The 18,031-nt window shown below is 40.8% G+C and overlaps 1 protein-coding gene across 5 annotated transcripts in view; it reads left to right on the top strand.

Moving 5' to 3' along the window:
* The window catches only part of msh3 (mutS homolog 3 (E. coli)), a 161,985-nt gene that overhangs the window by 25,912 nt on the left and 118,042 nt on the right, over window positions 1–18,031 (top strand). For all 5 annotated transcript variants that reach the window (XM_045707205.2, XM_045707201.2, XM_045707200.2 and 2 more), the window contains 5 exons: window positions 6,683–6,792; window positions 7,147–7,261; window positions 7,370–7,454; window positions 11,755–11,864; window positions 13,086–13,218. In XM_045707205.2, the coding sequence (XP_045563161.1) occupies window positions 6,683–6,792; window positions 7,147–7,261; window positions 7,370–7,454; window positions 11,755–11,864; window positions 13,086–13,218 (553 nt within the window). The remainder of the gene's footprint in view (window positions 1–6,682; window positions 6,793–7,146; window positions 7,262–7,369; window positions 7,455–11,754; window positions 11,865–13,085; window positions 13,219–18,031) is intronic.

Genomic DNA, 18,031 nt, shown 5'->3' with positions numbered 1-18,031 from the left:
ACTGAGTACCACCAAAGACCTGGATGTCGATTTAAGGCACCTCTTTGATTCCCTTTCCCCCTCCATCTTTTCAAGCATAGTGGTGGCTGCATCATGTTATAGGTATGCTTGTAATCATTAAAGACTGTGGAGACACTGGGAGAGTAATTCACCTTTCAGCAGGACAATAACCTAAGACACAAAGCCAAATCTACGCTGGAGTTTCTTATCAAGAAGACAGTGATGGTTCCTGAGTGGCCGAGTTACAGTTTTGACTTAATTCTACTTGAAAATCTATGGCAAGACCTAAAAATGGTTGTCTAGAACTGAACCACAACCACTTTGACAGAGCTGTAAGAATTTAGAAAATAGTCAAATGTTGCACAATCCAGGTGTGGAAAGCTCTTAGTCTTACCCAGAAAGACTCACAGCTGTAATCGCTGCCAAAGGTGCTTCTGCAAAGTATTGACTCAGGTGTGAATAAGTTATGTAAATTAGATATTTCTGTATTTCATTTTCAATAAATGTGTAAGCATTTCAAAAAACGTGTTTTCACTTCATCATTATGGGGTATTGTGTGTAGATGGGTGAGGAAAAAGTATATATTTAATCTAAACTCAGCAAAAAAAGAAACGTCCCTTTTTCAGGACCTTGTCTTTCAAAGATAATTTGTAAACATCCAAATAACTTGACAGATCTTCATTGTAAAGGGTTTAAACACTGTTTCCCATGCTTGACCCATAAACAATTAATGAACATGCACCTGTGGAACGGTCGTTAAGGCACGAACAGGTTACAGACGGTAGGCAATTAAAACTTAAGACATTAAAGAGGCCTTTCTACTGACTCTGAAAAACACCAAAAGAAAGATGCCTCGTGCTGCAAGGAGGCATGAGGATTGCACATGTGGCCAGGGCAATAAATTGCAATGTCCGTACTGTGAGACGCCTAAGACAGCGCTACGGGGAGACTGGACAGACAGCTGATCGTTTTCGCAGTGGCAGACCACGTGTAACAACACCTGCACAGGATCGGTACATCCGAACATCACACTTGCAGGACAGGTACAGGATGGCAACAACAACTTCTCGAATTACACCAGGAACGCACAATCCCTCCATCAGTGCTCAGACTGTCCGCAATAGGCTGAGAGAGGCTGGACTGAGGGTTGAGGCTTGTAGGCCTGTTGTAAGGCAGGTCCTCACCAGACATCACCGGCAACAAAGTCACCTATGGGCACAAACCCAACGTCGCTGGACCAGACAGGACTGGCAAAAAGTGCTCTTCAATGACGAGTCGCGGTTTTGTCTCACCAGGGGTAATGGTCGGATTCGTGTTTATCGTCGAAGGAATGAGCGTTACACCGAGGCCTGTACTCTGGAGCGGGATCGAGGTGGAGGGTCCGTCATAGTCTGGGGGCGGTGTGTCACAGCATCATCGGACTGAGCTTGTTGTCATTGCAGGCAATCTCAACACTGTGCATTACAGGGAAGACATCCTCCTCCCTCGTGATACCCTTCCTGCAGGCTCATCCTGACATGACCCTCCAGCATGACAATGCCACCAGCCATACTGCTTGTTCTGTGTGTGTGATTTCCTTCAAGACATGAATGTCAGTGTTCTGCCATGGCCAGCAAAGAGCCCAGATCTCAATCCCATTGAGCACGTCTGGGACCTGTTTGCCCGGGAGGGTGAGGGCTAGGGCCATTCCCCCCCAGAAATGTCCGGGAACTTGCAGATTCCTTGGTGGAAGAGGGGGGTAACGTCTCACAGCAAGAACTGGCAAATCTGGTGCAGTCCATGAGGATGAGATGCACTGCAGTACTTAATGCAGCTGGTTGCCACACCAGATACTGACTTTTGATTTTGACCACCCCCACCCCCCCCCCCCCCCCCCTTTGTTCATGGACACATTATTCAATTTTTGTTAGTCACATGTCTGTGGAACTTGTTCAGTTTGTCTCAGTTGTTGAATCTTATGTTCATCCAAATATTTACACTTGTTAAGTTTGCTGAAAATAAACGTTACAGCCTGAATTCGAAATAAACTCAGCAAGAAAAGAAACGTCCTCTCACTTTCAACCGTTTCTTTTTTTGCTAAGTTTATTTGGAATTCACGCTGTAACACAACAAAATGTGGAATAAGTCAAGGAGTATAAATACTTTCTGAAGGCACTGTATATTTACTTTAGGTTATTTTTCGGTAAGTTTAAGAAACATGGCCTTCTCTTACCAAAAATCAACATATCTTTAAGATATTTTAACATTTCTTTAATACAGCATGTGGAGGGAGGATAATGAAAGTTCAAAGAAGTAACACGTAAAGGTAGACCAATCAATTAGATATAGTGTTTTTACAGATATCAATTGACTTTATTAAGTGATTAAAACAAAAGATTCTGTTACCAAATCAGTAATAGAATTTGCAAAAAATCGTTAACGTTAATTCAGCAATTGAATTGGCTACAGTGCGGAATCATAGCAGTCACAAACCACAGTTGGGTCACCTGCTAATGTTCTCCCTTCCGCTGGCATACTGTTATGTTCAGCTAATAACTTCTTTCTGTTATCTGGTGGTCAACCCCTCGCTCTCTTCTCTTTCTTCTGTCTCTCTCCAATTTAATGTCACCGCTCCCAGCTCTTATTGACACCTACTCATGAACCCCATCTCTTTCCATTTACTGTAACCAGCATCCTCACCCACTGACCGACACCAGACGGTTTAGTTTACATACATTATTCGGTTGGTCCGAACCAGCCCTGATTTCAACATCCACAGACGTCTTGACAGGCCTTAATTTGGCCCAAACATACACTAAGTGTACAAAACATTAGAACACCTTCATAATATTGAGTTACACTCCCTTTTCCCCTCAGAACAGCCTGAATTTTGTCAGAGCATGGACTCCACAAGGTGTCGAAAGCATTCCACAGAGATGCTGGCCCATGTTGACTCCAATGCTTCCCACAGTTGTGTCAATTTAGATGAATGTCCTTTGGGTTGTGGACCATTTCTGATACACACGGAAAACCCTTGAGTGTGAAAAACCTAGCAGCATTGCAGTTTTTGACACACTCAAACTGGGGTGCCTGGTGCCTACTACCATACCCCATTCAAAGCGTTTGTCTTGCCCATTCACCCTCTGAATGGCACACATGCACAATCCATGTCTCAAGGCTTAAAAATCCTTCTCCTCCCCATCATCTACACTGATTTTGAAGTGGATTTAACAAGTGACATCAATAAAGGATCATAGCTTTCACCTGGATTCATCTGGTCAATCTGTCATAGAAAGGGGTGTTCCTAATGTTTTGTACACTCAGCGTAGACGTCCGTGATTGGTTAAGACCAAATCTGAACCCATTAGATGTTTGTTTCACAAGTTTGGACAGCACGGTAGAGTACAGTAAAGAAAAGTAGATTATAGTTCAGTACAGTATAATACAGTATGGTAAAGAAAAGTAGAGCATTGTTCAGTAGAGTATAATAGTGAAGTAGAGTTCCGCACAGTACTGTAGAGTTGACTACACTATCATGTACTGAACTATACTCTACTGTACTGAACTATACTGTGCTGAACTCTACTGTTCAGTGCTGTACTTTACTCTACTCTGTACACACTAGAGTTGACTAAACTATAATGTACTGAACTCTACTGTACTGATCTCTACTGTGCTGTACTTTGATGTCCAATCTAAGTCATCTATGATTGGTTCAGATTTGGTCTGGACCAACCAAATTTGGTGTTTGGTGGCAGAGCTCATTAATATAATAGCCAGTGTATAGAATAATACCCAAATATGCATAGTAAGATATTGCATATTCCTACCTTTGTGTACCTATTTAGGATACATCACCAAGAAGAGAATGACTTACATATCCATAATTATGCCTTTCTGTGTAGTACAGATCAGGGAGCCATGATGAAATTATGTAACCGCAATTATTTTACCAGGTATAAATCCACTTCAATAATCCAAATTTTTTTTATTTTTTTTTTTTTTTTTTTTTTTTTTTATATATATATATTTTTTATAAACTCAAGGTGTCATGTCATAGCTGACACCCCATTCTTCCTGCAGACATATTTTAATCTTAATTCGTAGCAGATATTTAACAGAATTTTGGGAAGACATGTTCACACAAAAAACAGGGAGATTTTACAGAAATTATGTTACCAAACTTTGCATCTGCACAGTTCTTCCAGTAAATGTGATTTTTGCACATGTTCAGTGTACATTGTTAAATATAGTCCTTGTATGGTTTGTTAAACTTTGAAATCTGTTTTTTTTGGTGCAATTCCGTTATCGTGGAATTACCCATAATGCAAGCATAATGTAAACAGATTGTCACATATGACGATCTTCATCAATGTTATTGTTAAATTACTTTTTTATTAAATATATTTCTTAGATATTTTTATTCACTTTTTTTGTAACTACGGTACCAGTCAAAAGACACAAATTCAAGGGTTTTAATTTATTTTTACTATTTTGTACATTGTAGAATAACAATGAAGAATCATGTCGTAACCAAAAAAGTGTTAAACAAGTCAAAATATATTTCTCATTTTAGATTCTTCATAATAGCCACCCTTTGCATTGATGACAGCTTTACACACTCTTGGCATTCTCTCAAACAGCTTCACCTGGAATGCATTTCCAACAGTCTTGAAGGAGTTCCCACATACACTACATTTCAAAAGTTTGGGGTCACTTAGAAATTGCATTGTTTTTTCTTGGCAATTTCTCGCATGGAATAGCCTTCATTTCTGAGAACAAGAATAGACTGACGAGTTTCAGAAGAAAGGTCTTTGTTTCTGGACATTTAGAGCCTGTAATCGAACCCACAATGCTGATGCTCCAGATACTCAACTAATCTAAAGAAGGCCAGTTTTATTGCTTCTTTAATCAGAACAAGTTTTCAGCTGTGCTAACATAATTGCAAAAGGGTTTTCCAATTATCAATTAGCCTTTTAAAATGATAAACTTGGATTAGCTAGCACAACGTGCCATTGGAACACAGGGGTGATGGTTGCTGATAATGGGCCTCTGTATGCCTATGTGCTGTAGATATTCCAGAAAAAATCAGATGTTTAAGCTACAATAGTCATTTATAACATTAACAATGTCTACACTTAATTTCTGATCAAATTTATGTTATTTTAATGGACAAAAAAAATTGATTTTCTTTCAAAAACAAGGACATCTCTAAGAGACCCCAAACTTTTGAACGGTAGTGTATGCTGAGCATTTGTTGGCTGCTTTTCCTTCACTCTGTGGTCCAACTCATCCCAAACCATCTCAATTGGGTTGAGGTCGGGCGATTGTGGAGGCCAGGTCATCTGATGCAGCACGACATCACTTTCCTTCTTGGTCAAATATCCCTTACACAACCTGAAGGTGTGTTGATTCATTGTCCTGTTGAAAAACAAATGATAGTCCCACTAAGCGCAAACCAGATGGGATGGTGTATCACTGTGGTATCCATGCTGGTTAAGTGTGCCTTGAATTTTAAATAAATCACTGACAGTGTCACCAGCATAGCATCCCCACACCATCACACCACCTCCTCCATGCTTCACGGTGGGAACTACACATGCAGCGATCATCCGTTCACCTACTCTGTGTCTCACAAAGACACAGCGGTTGGAAGAAAAAATCTCATTTGGCTTCATCAGACCAAAGGACAGATTTCCACCGGTCTAATGTCTATTGCTCGTGTTTCTTGGCCCAAGCAAGTCTCTTCTTCTTATTGGTTTCCTTTTGTAGTGGTTTCTTTACAGCAATTTGACCATGAAGGCCTGATTCACGCAGTCTCTTCTGAACAGTTGATGTTGAGATGTGTCTGTTACTCGAACTCTGAAGCATTTATTTGGGCTGCAATTTCTGAGGCTGGTCTCCTCTGCAGCAGAGGTAACTCTGGGTCTTCCTTTCATGTGGCGGTTCTCATGAGAGCCAGTTTAATAATAGCGCTTGATGGTTTTTGTGACTGCACTTGAAGAAACTTTCAAAGTTCTTGAAATTTTCCAGATTGACTGACCTTCATGTCTTAAAGTAATGATGTACTATTGTTTCTCTTTGCTTATTTGAGCTGTTTTAGCCATTATATGGACTTGGTGTCTTACCAAATAGGGCTATCTTCTGTATACCACCCCTACCTTGTCACAACATAACTGATTGGCTCAAATGCATTAGAAGGAAAGAAATTCCACAAATGTACTTTTAACAAGGCATACCTATTAATGCATTCCAGGTGACTACCTCATGAAGCTAGTTTAGAGAATGCTAAGAGTGTGCAAAGCTGTCATCAAGGCAAAGGGTGGCTATTTGAAGAAATCTGAAATATAAAATATATTTTGATTTGTTTAATACTTTTTTGGTTACAACATGATTCAATATGTGTTATTTCATAGTTTTGATGTCTTCACTATTATTCTACAATGTAGAAAATAGTACAAATAAATAAAAAACCTGGCATGAGTAGGTGTGTCCAAACTTTTGACTGGTACTGTATATTTTTCTTAAATATTTTACTTGATCTTAGATTTTTGTGCCTGAGTTGTTCTGACTAACAGGTTGATTCTTATAGGAGCTGGTGTAATAACCTCTCTCTACCTCCTATTCCCTCCTTCTGTCACTCTTTTCTACCTGCCTTCTCCCTCTCTCCCCTCCCTCTCTATTTGCCTCTCTCTTTCTGCAGTGTGCAGGCTGGTGATGGTGTACGTATAGAGAAGAGGGACAGTGCTCAGTTTGACTTTGCCTCTGCAATGAACACTGTCACTGAGTTCTATTGTCACACACAGGACTCAGGTGTGTGTGTGTGTGTGTGTGTGTGTGTGTGTGTGTGTGTGTGTGTGTGTGTGTGTGTGTGTGTGTGTGTGTGTGTGTGTGTGTGTGTGTGGTGTGTGTGTGTGTGTGTGTGTGTGTGTGTGTGTGTGAGTGAGTGAAAAAAATAAAATAATAGAGGCTTCATGTCATGAATTACAGATCTGTGCTTCCATCTGTCCTTTAAGTGAAAAATATTTTCTGTTGGGACAGCGTGTACTGTAGGTGTGGATTTTGGCGACGCTGGCGGACGATCAACAAAACAAGTATTCTCAAACAAAATGAGGCACGAGGTTGTGACTCATGGCAGTGTGTGCGTGTTTGTGTGACCATCCCCAGGTTCCAGACCTCTCTCCAGTATAGCCTCTTTGGAAAGCCCTGTGGTCTGCTGTCTGGGTCCTCTCATCCACTACCTCACAGAGTTTAACCTGCAGAGAGTACTACTGCACCACAGGTACTCACACACATACACACACACCGCCCTTGTGGTTGCCACAGACTGACTCCCTGTGACTCTTGTAATATTGTATGTGGTAATTCTCTGTGTGTGTGTGACTTTAAGTTCGTTCAGGCACCTCTCCTGTGAGTCAGACGGTATGGTCCTCAGTGCTCCCACTCTCAGAAACCTGGAGATACTCACCAACCAGGTACGTGTTAGTGAATGAGTGGTTGCTCCACTAAATGTTTTGCGATTATGCTGCGGGACTTAGAGGTAATTTGTGGTTTCGTATGGTACCCTGCGTCACTACTTCATTGCTCCAGACCAGCGCAAGGGGGAGTTGGAGCACTGATTATGCTTTTGGGTCCTACTGTGTCTCTAACTGACAATGAGTGGGTGACATACACCTAACTAATTATCGATAGATATATAATTGTGCACGACTTAAGTATTACTTACTAAAACTGTTGTTACACTAAGGTTTTTATTCTAAGAGTAACTTACACTGCAGTTAGGATGTGGAAATGTTAGGATTATTTTGCTCTTACTGTAGTACTGTAGTCTACTCCCGACCCCGTCACGTTGTACAACGCCTGCGTGGCGCAGCGGTCTAAGACACTGCATCGCAGTGAAAGCTGTGTTGCTACAGATGCTGGTTCAATAACGGTGCCGGCCTCGAATGGGAGACCCATGAGATGACTGTAGGTTTTTGGTTTCTCTCCCTCTAAAAACAGAAATAAATAATTCTAAAAAACAAACTGGCTTTATTTACAAATTAGTAACAATGTCTCACCCCATGTTCAAGAATGGCCTTTTTCTCTGCCTTTTTTTCGCTCATTTTACGTTATTTGCAAACGAAATCATCTCAAATATTTTTTTTTTTAAACAAAACGATTATTATTAATTTAGAATGATATAAAAGCCCCTTGGATATTCACACATATATATTATTAACCCTGTTATTAGCAGGACAATATATATTGGTCATATTGGTATCCACTGAAGTAGCAGTGGGCGCGAGAGGTTCAAGACATGAGTGCAAGGGGCACGGGATGGGCCGCAGAGCCATGCACAGAAGACGGACCTAGCCCATGAGGATGGGCGGGGGGGGGGGGGTGGACCCCTACCCCGCCCCTCTGGGTAGCACAGAACAACACTTTAACTTCTCTAGGGCCGGCGGGACAAAATCGTCCCACCTACGTAACAGCCAGTGGAATCCTGTGGCGCGTTATTAGAAATGCTATTACTTCATTTTCTCAAACATATGACTATTTTACACCATTTTAAAGACAAGACTCTCGTTAATCTAACCACACTGTCCGATTTCAAAAAGGCTTTACAACGAAAGCAAAAAATTAGATTATGTCAGCAGAGTACCCAGCCAGAAATAATCAGACACCCATTTTTCAAGCTAGCATATAATGTCACAAAAACCCAGAAGACCGCTAAATGCAGCACTAACCTTTGATGATCTTCATCAGATGACACACCTAGGACATTATGTTATACAATACATGCATGTTTTGTTCAATCATGTTCATATTTATATCAAAAAACAGCTTTTTACATTAGCATGTGACGTTCAGAACTAGCAATACCCCCCGCAAACTTCCGGTGAATTTACTAAATTACTCACGATAAACGTTCACAAAAAGCATAACAATTATTTTAAGAATTATAGATACAGAACTCCTCTATGCACTCGATATGTCCGATTTTAAAATAGCTTTTCGGTGAAAGCACATTTTGCAATATTCTCAGTAGGTAGCCCGGCATCACAGGGCTAGCTATTTAGACACCCAGCAAGTTTAGCATTCACCAAAGTCAGATTTACTATAAGAAAAATGTTATTACCTTTGCTGTCTTTGTCAGAATGCACTCCCAGGACTTCTACTTCAATAACAAATGTTGGTTTGGTCCCAAATAATCCATAGTTATGTCCAAATAGCGGCGTTTTGTTTGTGCGTTCAAGACACTATGCGAAAGGGTAAAGAAGGGTGACGAGCATGGCGCATTTCGTGACAAAAAAATTCTAAATATTCCATTACCGTACTTCGAAGCATGTCAACCGCTGTTTAAAATCCATTTTTATGCAATTTTTCTCGTAAAAAAGCGATAATATTCCGACCGGGAATCTGTATTTAGGTAAACAGACTAAAGAAAATAAAGCATGGGGTCGACTCGGGCACGCCCCTAAGCCCATTGTCCTCTGATCGGCCACTTGCCAAAAGCGATAATGTGTTTCAGCGAGAGGCTGCCTCGATATCATTCAGCTTTTTCCCGGGCTCTGAGAGCCTATGGGAGCCGTAGGAAGTGTCACGTTACAGCAAAGATCCTCAGTCTTCAATAAAAAGAGCCAAGATGAACAACAACTTGTCAGACAGGCCACTTCCTGTAAGGAATCTTCTCAGGTTTTTGCCTGCCATATGAGTTCTGTTATACTCACAGACACCATTCAAACAGTTTTAGAAACTATAGGGTGTTTTCTATCCAAAGCCAATAATTATATGCATATTCTAGTTACTGGGCAGGAGTAGTAACCAGATTAAATCGGGTACGTTTTTTATCCGGCTGTGTCAATACTGCCCCCTAGCCCTAACAGGTTAAAATGGTGTAAAATAGTCATATATTTGAGAAATTGAAGTTCTAGCATTTTTGAGGTGTTTGTATTTCGCGCCACGCGATTCCACTGGCTGTTGACTAGGGTGGGACGTTTGAAGTTAAATGAATAGAGATCCTGGTCATGGTGCTACAGTATGTTGTTACAGCATAATCAAAGTGAGGATAATCGGTGATCTGCTGTCTACTTATGGTCTATTGTAAGCTGAAAGTCACACCTTTCCAGTACTCCTCACCTCACCCCAAACTCCACCCTTAACACAGTTACCATTCAAAAACGAGCTCTTTATCTAAATAAAAATGACATTGCGACCAAAGAGGACAGACAAAATGGACATTGTTTTCATCAAGCCAGCTTCTTTCTTTGTTGCTACTCGTTCCTGGGTTCGAAGAGATGCCACGAGTTGGCACAGAATACCAACTGGGATGGATCCCGAGGCAAATGTTGCTTACCAGTGAACCTCCGGGTGTTCATAATTAATACTGTGGCTCAGAAGTTTTTGTCTTTAATAAAGAAATGTTTTGGTTATCCTGACCTGGACACCATGTACAGTATTATAATAGCCCTCCTGATTGGCGCAGCAGTTTAAGACACTGCATCGCAGTGCAAAATGCATTGCTACAGATGCAAGTTCGATACCCATGCCGGCCGCCACCGGGATACCCATATGTAATTGTTGGTCACGAACCTGCATCTGTAGCAATGCATTTTACACAGTGATGCAGTGTCTTAGACCGCTGCGCCAATCGGGAGGGCTATTATAATAATGTACATGGTGTCCAGGTCGGGATAACCAAAACATGTAATTTTTTAAAGACTATCAGAAAGAATGTTGCTACATATTTATTTTGATCCAAAGCCTGAATGAGTGAGTCACTCAGCTTTATGTAGCTGCCGGGCTATTTGACTGTGCCATCAACTTGATAATAAATAACGATATTTTGTAGGTTATTTCGTAAAAAAAATAAAAGTGAGCGATTTTAATCTGAATATCAAAATATTTTCGATATACTGTAGGCCTACTGTAGGCAACATGAGTCTAACTAGTGTTGAGTAATGTGCTGTTAAAAGTGGTGTAGGTCTTATTTAAAAAGCATATTGAAGTTAGAAGCAATAGCATTTGATGCAATAGCCTACCCGCTGTGGTCACTATTTTAGCACCGTTTCGCGCTGCTTTGAGACAAGTATGGGGTCTGGTCTTGGTAAATCAATGAGAGTTTTTTATTTTCACTGAATCTCTGTTTGTGTATTGGTTAGACTAGAATTATACAATTAGGGTGTGGACATGCTATGCTCTTAGTACTGTAGCCTACTCCCGACCGTCACATTGTACAGCTCCATATTTTCCGTTCCATCCTAACGGAAACCCTGAGGGTTTTTCTTGGAATAGAAACACCATAATATTAATCAAATTAATGAAGCAAAATGTATTAAAATCAGTCCCATATACTATGTTTTTACAAAAAAGGTTTTATATGCTCTTGTACAGCCACTATTGAAGGCTATCAAATGCTTCTCAAATATGCCTCTGGTGGTCAAACTAGCACTAACTAGCTTTAATGGTTACAATGGCTGACACTTAAATAACGTGCCATAGAATTCTGCTGCACCATGCAAGCTGTGCTGCAGTACGCTGCAACTTTTACATGGCGAACCACTGTACTTTTCCTCCAGTTTACTTGTATACAACAAGGCCGTATTTCATATGTAACTTTATCTTATATAATGGTACTCAGGTCAGACCATGGGTTCGTGGCCTAAAATGTGCTATTTTGTGCCCTAAATTCAGTTTGGGCAATTGTTATTGTGGAGCATTGGAACGGTACGATATTACTAGGCCAAGTGCAGTACTCTTTTTCACAGAAAGGTTTGTGTGCGTGTGTTACAGACAGATGGAGGTATGAAGGGCAGTTTGTTGTGGGTGTTAGACCACACCCACACCTCATTTGGTAGAAGACTGATGAGGAAGTGGGTAAGCCAGCCCCTCAAAGACGCACAGTAAGTACACACTGAATCCCAAACCAGTCCTTTGCCCATACTAACTTGCTTGGAGGGCCCTCCGTGGTCATCTGTTGCTGACGAAACTCTGAGGATGACTTCAAGAGTGATGAGTGAATCAAACAACGGCTCATAATAATGGCTGGAACGGAGTGGCATCAAACATAGAAACCATGTGTTTGATGTATTTGATACCATTCCACTCTAGCCATACCATGAGCCTGTCCTCCCCAATTAAGGTGCCACCAACCTCCTGTGGGATCAAATTAACCCATCAATTTCGGGACACACTTGGGACTTGAATGATGCAATTTATGTTCCACGTTAAATAATAAAACAAGGATTAAATTAAAATGAACAAATTTCCCCTGTCAAGATAGAAACCTCCGTAACAGTTACACATTTAAATTGTGAGGTATTTCATTTGTTACATGTGTCAAGCCTAGAAATCAGACACAAACAAATGCATTTCGCATATAATTAGGCTCACCTTTCCATTATTTTGTATGACATTGTTAACGCCAAACATATTGCGGTGCATGTTGGGATAGCACTTTGCTCTTGAGCTGGCAGCATTGCTGGCTCAGTCAAAGTGGCCCCTAAACCCATGATCATTTTAAATCCCTCAGATTTACATCACTTGTGCATATGGTGGAGGCGTGAGTGAATTTGGAAATGGAGGGGCGAGTGGAAAGGAAAGGGACTGGTTTGGGCTTCAGCAACCGAGTACGGTGAAGTTGCCATGAGGCCCTGATCTTGTGTCAGTTTTGCATTTCCCCCATTAATGGTTAAGGTTAAGGATTAGGGGAGGGGAGGGGAAGCTGAACCTAGGAATATGTACCTAGGGGAAACTTTACCCTGGAGCAAGTACACACACGGACCTATGCAATCCTTTCAGATCTGCACTTAGTGTCTGAGGGATAGGGATGGATTTGGGGTTGGGCTGAGACTGTAATCTCACTTACTCGCTCAGATCTGCTGTCAGGATTATAAATCTTCGATTCTACCATCAGATAGGTTATGAGAGAACCCTGCTTCACGCTTACATGAATAAAACCCAGATTACACACACATGCCTGCACACATGCACATGTCTCTCTGCACTCTGCAGTCCCACTCTAACGCCTAATGCACATTGTGTTGCTGGGGAGGAAACTGAAAATAGCACTTGTGCTTCTGTATACAGAATGTCAACCCTGGAGGCTCTTCTTCACCCCACAGGTCTATATGTGAGAGACAATTTGCTGTATGTGAGATCCTGGAGTCTGATGCCGTCACCCTGCCCTCCGTTAGAGCCCTGCTCTTCCGACTGCCAGACCTGGAGAGAGGAGTGTGCAGCATCTACCACAAGAAGGTACACAAACAACACTCACAAATCAAATACGCTCACGCATGCACACACACACGCACACACGGTCTAGAAGCAGTGGCCTCACTCAAAGATTAAAGAGTGACCACTCTAACAATGGAAATGCATGTCATCGATGATTGAAGGCAGGCGAGATCAGGTAGGACCATTCTAGCCAATGATAGGGAAGATACGCGGGTGAACAACAGGCACAAGTAAGTTGTTTATTTCAATGTTGCTGGAATGCCACGTGCATCCACTTATATCAGTACATTTGTAAAAGCCTAAACATTACGAAACTTATATTCGATCAAACAAGCCTCACGTAATTCAATATTCTCTCATAGACCTCAATACAAAAAAGGGCTTCTCACACCCGGACAGATTGTGAGCGAAGCAAATCCTCTAGCTTCACCTCTTTCTTTCTGCCTCACTGTCATATCTCCCCCCCTCCCAGTATGACATTGTCCCTTTCTTCCACAAGCTTCACTCAAATGTCAGGACAAAGAGCTTTCATCAGTGTGTGCATGTGCTTATTTGATGCTAAACCTTGCTCTTGTCCACAGTATCATTTTCTCAGCTTGTACTCTTGCCTCAAAATCTGCTGAAAGTTTCATCCTCACTGTGATTGGTTAAAAGTTTTTTCTAAACTATTCCACCCTCCCTACACACACACACATACACATACACATTAATTGTCATATTTTGCGATCTTTAGATGGATGAGTTGTGTAATGGTCTGCTTCTCTATTTTCATAATGGAGAGAGGAAATGGAATGGTTATGGTAGCAAGCCTTCGTGTGCTCTCGACCATAAAAACCATGTCACTCGACCCAAAGCCAGAGAACCATTAAAACTGTGACACTCATTAACCCTCTGACCTGTTTTAATGCCAATATGAAGTCAATATTATCTATAACGCCACATCCCTCCAATAACAGTAATACACCACTGACATACAGGTCACTGAATCAATAAAACTGTGGTATCTATAATGATTAACAATAGTATATTTTTAAAACATAGTGCCTTCAGAAAGTATTTCCGCCCCTTGACTTTTTCCACATTTTGTTGTTACAGCCTGAATTTAAAATGGATTACATTTATATTTTTTTGTGACTAGCCTACTACACACAATACCCCATAATGTCAAAGTGGAATAATACAATTAGTAAAAAATGAGTCAAGTATTCAACCTCTTTGTTATGGCAAGCCTAAATACGTTCAGGAATAAAAATGTGCTTAACAAGTCACATAAGTTCCATGTGTGCAATAGTAGTGTTTAACACGATTTTTGAATGACTACCTCATGTCTGTACTCCACACACACAATTATCAGACAAGCTAAGACATTTCAAACACACAAAGACCAGAGCGGTTTTCCAATGCTTTGCAAAAGAAAGGCACCTGTTGGTAAATGGGTAAAAATACAGAAAGCAGACGTAGAATATCCCTTGAGCATGTTTAAGTTATTAATTCGACTTTGGGTGGTGTATCAATACACCCGGTCACTACAAAAGATACAGTAATTCCTAACTCAGTTGCCAGAGAGGAAGGAAACCGCTCAAAGGATTTCACAATGAGGCCAATGGTAACTTTTTAAAACAGTTACAGAGTTGAATGGCTGTAATAAGAGGGAACTGAGGAAGGATCAACAACATTGTAGTTTCTCCACAATACTAACCTAATTGACAGAGTGACAAGAAGGAAGCCCGTACAGAAAAGAAATATGCCAAAACATGCATCCTGTTTGCAACAAGGCACTAAAGTAATACTGAAGAATTTTGAAATTAATAATGGGCAAATGTTGCGCAATACAGGTGTGAAAGCACTAAGAGACTTACCCAGAAAGAGCCACAGCTGTAATTGCTGCCAAAGGTGACTCTAACATGTATTGACTTGGGATTGAATACTTATCTAATCAAGATATTATTGGTGTTATTTTTCATAAATGTTTTAAAAATATTAGAATTTTTCTTCCATTTTTGACAGAGTATTTTGTGTAGATCGTTGACAAAAAAAATGACAATTAAATCCATTTTAATCCCACTTTGTAACACAACAAAATGTGGAAGAAGTCAAGGGGTGTGAATACTTTCTAAAGGCACTGTATGTCATGTGGACAGATAATGGTGGTTATAGATTTAGATGGTGCTGCTCTTTGTTGAGTTTTATTGAAGAAGTAGATTGGCTTTTAACGTCTGTGTGATTGAACACAGGTTAGTGTGTGACCAACTCAGTGCCCTTGTGGTTAGAGTGGCCGCCCTGATATTGGAAGTTTGGGAATTCAATCCCCAGCCAAATCATAGGTAATATCTGACACACAAACGGGTACTATGTTGAAGTTTTAACAGGTCAGATAAAACCTACCCAATTATGGTCTCCAAATCAAAGGACCGAGGCTGTCGTCTACCAAAAGCATCTCGTCCATCTGTAGAAGTAGCCAGAGTTGAGGCAGAGTTCATCAGTAACACATGGAATGAAAAGGTGAAATCTGATATACAGTTGAAGTCGGAAGTTTACATACACCTTAGCCAAATACATTTAAACTCAGTTTTTCACAATTCCTGACATTTAATCCTAGTAAAAATTCCCTGTCTTAGGTCAGTTAGGATCACCACTTTATTTTAAGAATGGGAAATGTCAGAATAATAGTAGAGAGAATGATTTATTTAAGCTTTTATTTCTTTCATCACATTCCCAGTGGTTCAGAAGTTTACACTCAATTAGTATTTGGTAACATTGCCTTTTAAATTGTTTACCTTGGGTCAAACGTTTCGGGTAGCCTTCCACAAGCTTCCCACAATAAGTTGGGTGACTTTTGGCTGGTGTAACGGAGTCAGGTTTGAAGGCCTCCTTGCTCGCACACGCTTTTTCAGTTCTGCCCACAAATGCACCAGTCCCTTCTGCAGCAAAGCACCCCCACAACATGATGCTGCCACCCCAGTGCTTCATGGTTGGGATGGTGTTCTTCGGCTTGCAAGCCTCCCCCTTTTTCCTCCAAACATAACAATGGTCATTATGGTGAAACAGTTATATTTTTGTTTCATCAGACCAGAGGACATTTCTCCAAAAAGTACGATCTTTCTCCCCATGTGCAGTTGCAAACTGTTGTCTTTGCTTTTTTTCTGGAGGTTTTGGACCAGTGGCTTCTTCCTTGCTGAGTGGCCTTTCAGGTTATGTCGATATAAGACACGTTTTACTGTGGATACAGATACTTTTGTACCTGTTTCCTCCAGGATCTTCACATGGTCCCTTGCAGTGGTTCTGGGATTGATTTGCACTTTTCGCACCAAAGTACGTGCATCTCTAGGAAACAGAACGCGTCTCCTTCCTGAGCGGTATGACGGCTGTGTGGTCCCATGGTGTTTATACTTGCGTACTATTATTTGTACAGATGAACGTGGTACCTTCAGGCGTTTGGAAATTGCTCCCAAGGATGAACCAGACTTGTGGAGGTCTACAATTTGTTTTTCTGAGGTTTTGGCTGATTTCTTTTGATTTTCTCATGATGTCAAGCAAAGAGGCACTGAGTTTGAAGGTAGGCCTTGAAATACATCCACAGGTACACCTCCAATTGACTCAAATGATGTCAATTAGCCTATCAGAAGCTGGTAAAGCCATGACATAATTTTATGTAATTTTCCAAGCTGATTAAAGGCACAGTCAACTTAGTGTATGTAAACTTCTGACCCACTGGAATTGTGATACAGTGAATTATAAGTGAAATAATCTGTCTGTAAACAATGTGTCAGGCACAAAGTAGGTGTCCTAACCGATTTGCCAAACTATAGTTTGTTAACAAGAAATTTGGGGATGGCTGAAAAATGTGTTTTAATGTCTCCATCCTAAGTGTATGTAAATTTCTCACTTCAACTGTACAAATCTATACTCTGTTGAAGTTTGAACAGGTCAGACCAAGCCTCCTAATTATGTTCTCCCCATCGTTGACCAATGGTGAGCAGGCTGGAGGTGTTGTTTGTTTGTTCTTGAAAACATTTTTTTTTAAACTTATTATTAACCCCTCCACCCCCCCCAAATATAATTTAGTTTTTTTACAACTTTTTTTGCTACATTTACATACACTACCTTTCAAAAGTTTGAAGTCACTTAGAAATGTCATTGTTTTTTAAAGAAAAGCTTTTTCCCATTAAATAAAACTGGCCTAAATAAAACAATAAAACTGGCCTTCTTTAGACTAGTTGAGTATCTGGAGCATAGCATTTCTGGGTTCTATTACAGGCTCAAAATGGCCAGAATGCCAGCATCCCGTAGTCGCCTCTTCCCTGTTGACGTTGAGACTGGTGTTTTGCGGGTACTACTTAATGACGCTGCCAGTTGAGGACTTGTGAGAGGCGTCTGTTTCTCAAACTAGACACTCTAATGGTCCTCTTGCTCAGTTGTACACCGGGGCCTCCCACTCCTCTGGTTAGAGCCAGTTTGCGGCTGTTCTGTGAAGGGAGTAAGTAGTACATAGGGTTGTACGAGATCTTCAGTTTCTTTGCAATTTCTCGCATAGAATAGCCTTCATTTCTCAGAACAAGAATAGACTGACGAGTTTCAGAAGAAAGGTCTAGAAGCTTGTCAGGTTCTGATCATCTTACGTTGCTTCTTCACCCGAGATTAGTCCCCAATTGCTAATGAATCAGTTCTTTATTCTCCAGGCTCCGCTTTGTCATCAAAATGGACAACCTTGCAATGATTGACATGTATCCATTGTGATTTTCCCTGGACTTTTACTGCTGACCTCATTATGAGCAAAACTTGATAAGGACCTTCCCATTTTGGCCCTAATGTGTCTGTTACATATTTTTTTACA

Source organism: Salmo salar, chromosome 24, assembly GCF_965601325.2.
Source record: "Salmo salar chromosome 24, fSalSal1, whole genome shotgun sequence".
In the NCBI taxonomy this organism is placed as follows: domain Eukaryota; kingdom Metazoa; phylum Chordata; class Actinopteri; order Salmoniformes; family Salmonidae; genus Salmo; species Salmo salar.
Note: the sequence above shows the minus strand (reverse complement) of the source record. Positions and strands in the feature narration are given on the sequence as shown.